General features: G+C 40.5%; 1 protein-coding gene across 3 annotated transcripts in view; it reads right to left on the bottom strand.

The window, feature by feature from the left end:
- Positions 1 to 221: 221 nt before the first annotated feature.
- Positions 222 to 1,388, bottom strand: part of LOC111649749 (uncharacterized) — a 2,421-nt gene continuing 1,254 nt past the window's right edge. Inside the window, exons 2-4 of one of the 3 annotated variants that reach the window (XM_087172067.1) lie at positions 1,253 to 1,368; positions 805 to 985; positions 483 to 620 (exon numbers count right to left, since the gene is read on the bottom strand). In XM_087172067.1, coding sequence (XP_087028193.1) covers positions 573 to 620; positions 805 to 985; positions 1,253 to 1,368 — 345 coding nt within the window. In that variant the 3' untranslated portion in view covers positions 483 to 572. Of the gene's footprint in view, positions 986 to 1,252; positions 1,369 to 1,388 lie in introns of those variants that run through there. The other 2 variants (XM_087172068.1, XM_023399452.2) reach the window with 2 other exon arrangements.

The raw sequence follows: 1,388 nt of genomic DNA, 5'->3' as shown, positions 1-1,388 counted from the left end.
ATAATGGCCTAAGTCATTTTTTCAGGTTTTTCAGGAAACACAAAAAACTCAACAAAAGAGTCACACTTTTGACATAGGCCATTATACAACCGGGGGTAGAATTGTATGTTCCCCTCAACTGAGGATTCAGGCGATTTTACCAGAGGTGGCCAGCATCATGAGGGGGTGATTTAGGCAAAAAAAACATTTTTGTCAAAACATGACTTAGGCCATTATTTTAGGAAGGTGACGATATGAAGATAAAGATACCAAAAAACAAAGTAACAGGGGCTCCAACTTTCAGGTCAAACCAAAGCCAAATAACAAATAACAAAATTATCACATTTACAAAATGAAAAAAGGAAAACAAAAGGGCGAGAAGAAGCACAATGAAACTAGACAGAAAGCAGAGATTATTTCTGTTGAGCATGAATTAATTAACAATCTTCAGTCGACATTACCAACACACTGGGCTACAGGTTCCTTGTCATTGAAGCAGTTAATGCATTTAAAAGCTTCATTCTTTGGTTTGTAACAACGGAAAATGTTGTCGTGACCAACTTTAGATCTCCCCAGCTGTTTGAGGGCCTCTTCTATTTCAGTTTTGTTGATGGGAACACCTTTACTGGTCTTGTCGAACACTTCGGAAAACACAAATGCAAACTGGTTCCAATTGGGGAAGACTTGATTAATCTTGGGTATGATGGAATAGGGACCGTTCTCATTCATACAGTGTCTACCACATGGAGAATAGAAAGAGTAGAAGACTAGAAAATGATCATTAGCTGTGTTAATTAAGGTTTCCATGTTTTTCAAAACACGTACCTCCGCATGAACATTTCTGTAAGGTCTTGCGGCAACCATCTTGCAGGCATTTTCATACACTGAATTCTTGTCAAGTGTCTTACGAACAACGTCGGCTTTCTCAAACACCTCCTGCAGCGTGTTCAAGTCCTGGTCCTTTGGGATGTTCACAGCCACACCCACCTGGGTTTTTATATCGTACCTGCCAAAGGAAACGGACTAATTGAATATTACAGAGTATCATTACAGTATGAATACAAAGGTTGATGAATGAAGGTGGACATGCATGACAGACAGCAGTAGGTTGCAGAATGAGGAATGTCCTTAGTATTATCAGTGATTAACTTTTGTAGTCGGTATATACGTTTGAGCCACAGCTCGGTAGACAGGCTAAACATAAGAAGTTCAGAACCAACAATACCAACTGCTACATCCAACATTGTTTCACGGACTAGAAACAGTGACTCACCTGTTCATCATGAAGTTTACAATTGTTGCAAGGTCATCTTTGTCCACAGCAGTAGCACTGATTCCAGGAGACAGGAGGAAGGTCAGCACCACAGTCACCCAGCACAGGCCAGCCATCTGCACACAGATCAGGTTTA

The sequence above is a fragment of the Seriola lalandi genome, unplaced genomic scaffold (assembly GCF_002814215.2).
Source record: "Seriola lalandi dorsalis isolate HSWRI2012SDOR001 ecotype SW California unplaced genomic scaffold, Sedor1 jcf7180002051943, whole genome shotgun sequence".
NCBI lineage: Eukaryota > Metazoa > Chordata > Actinopteri > Carangiformes > Carangidae > Seriola > Seriola lalandi.
This window is presented reverse-complemented; position numbering and strand designations above follow the sequence as displayed.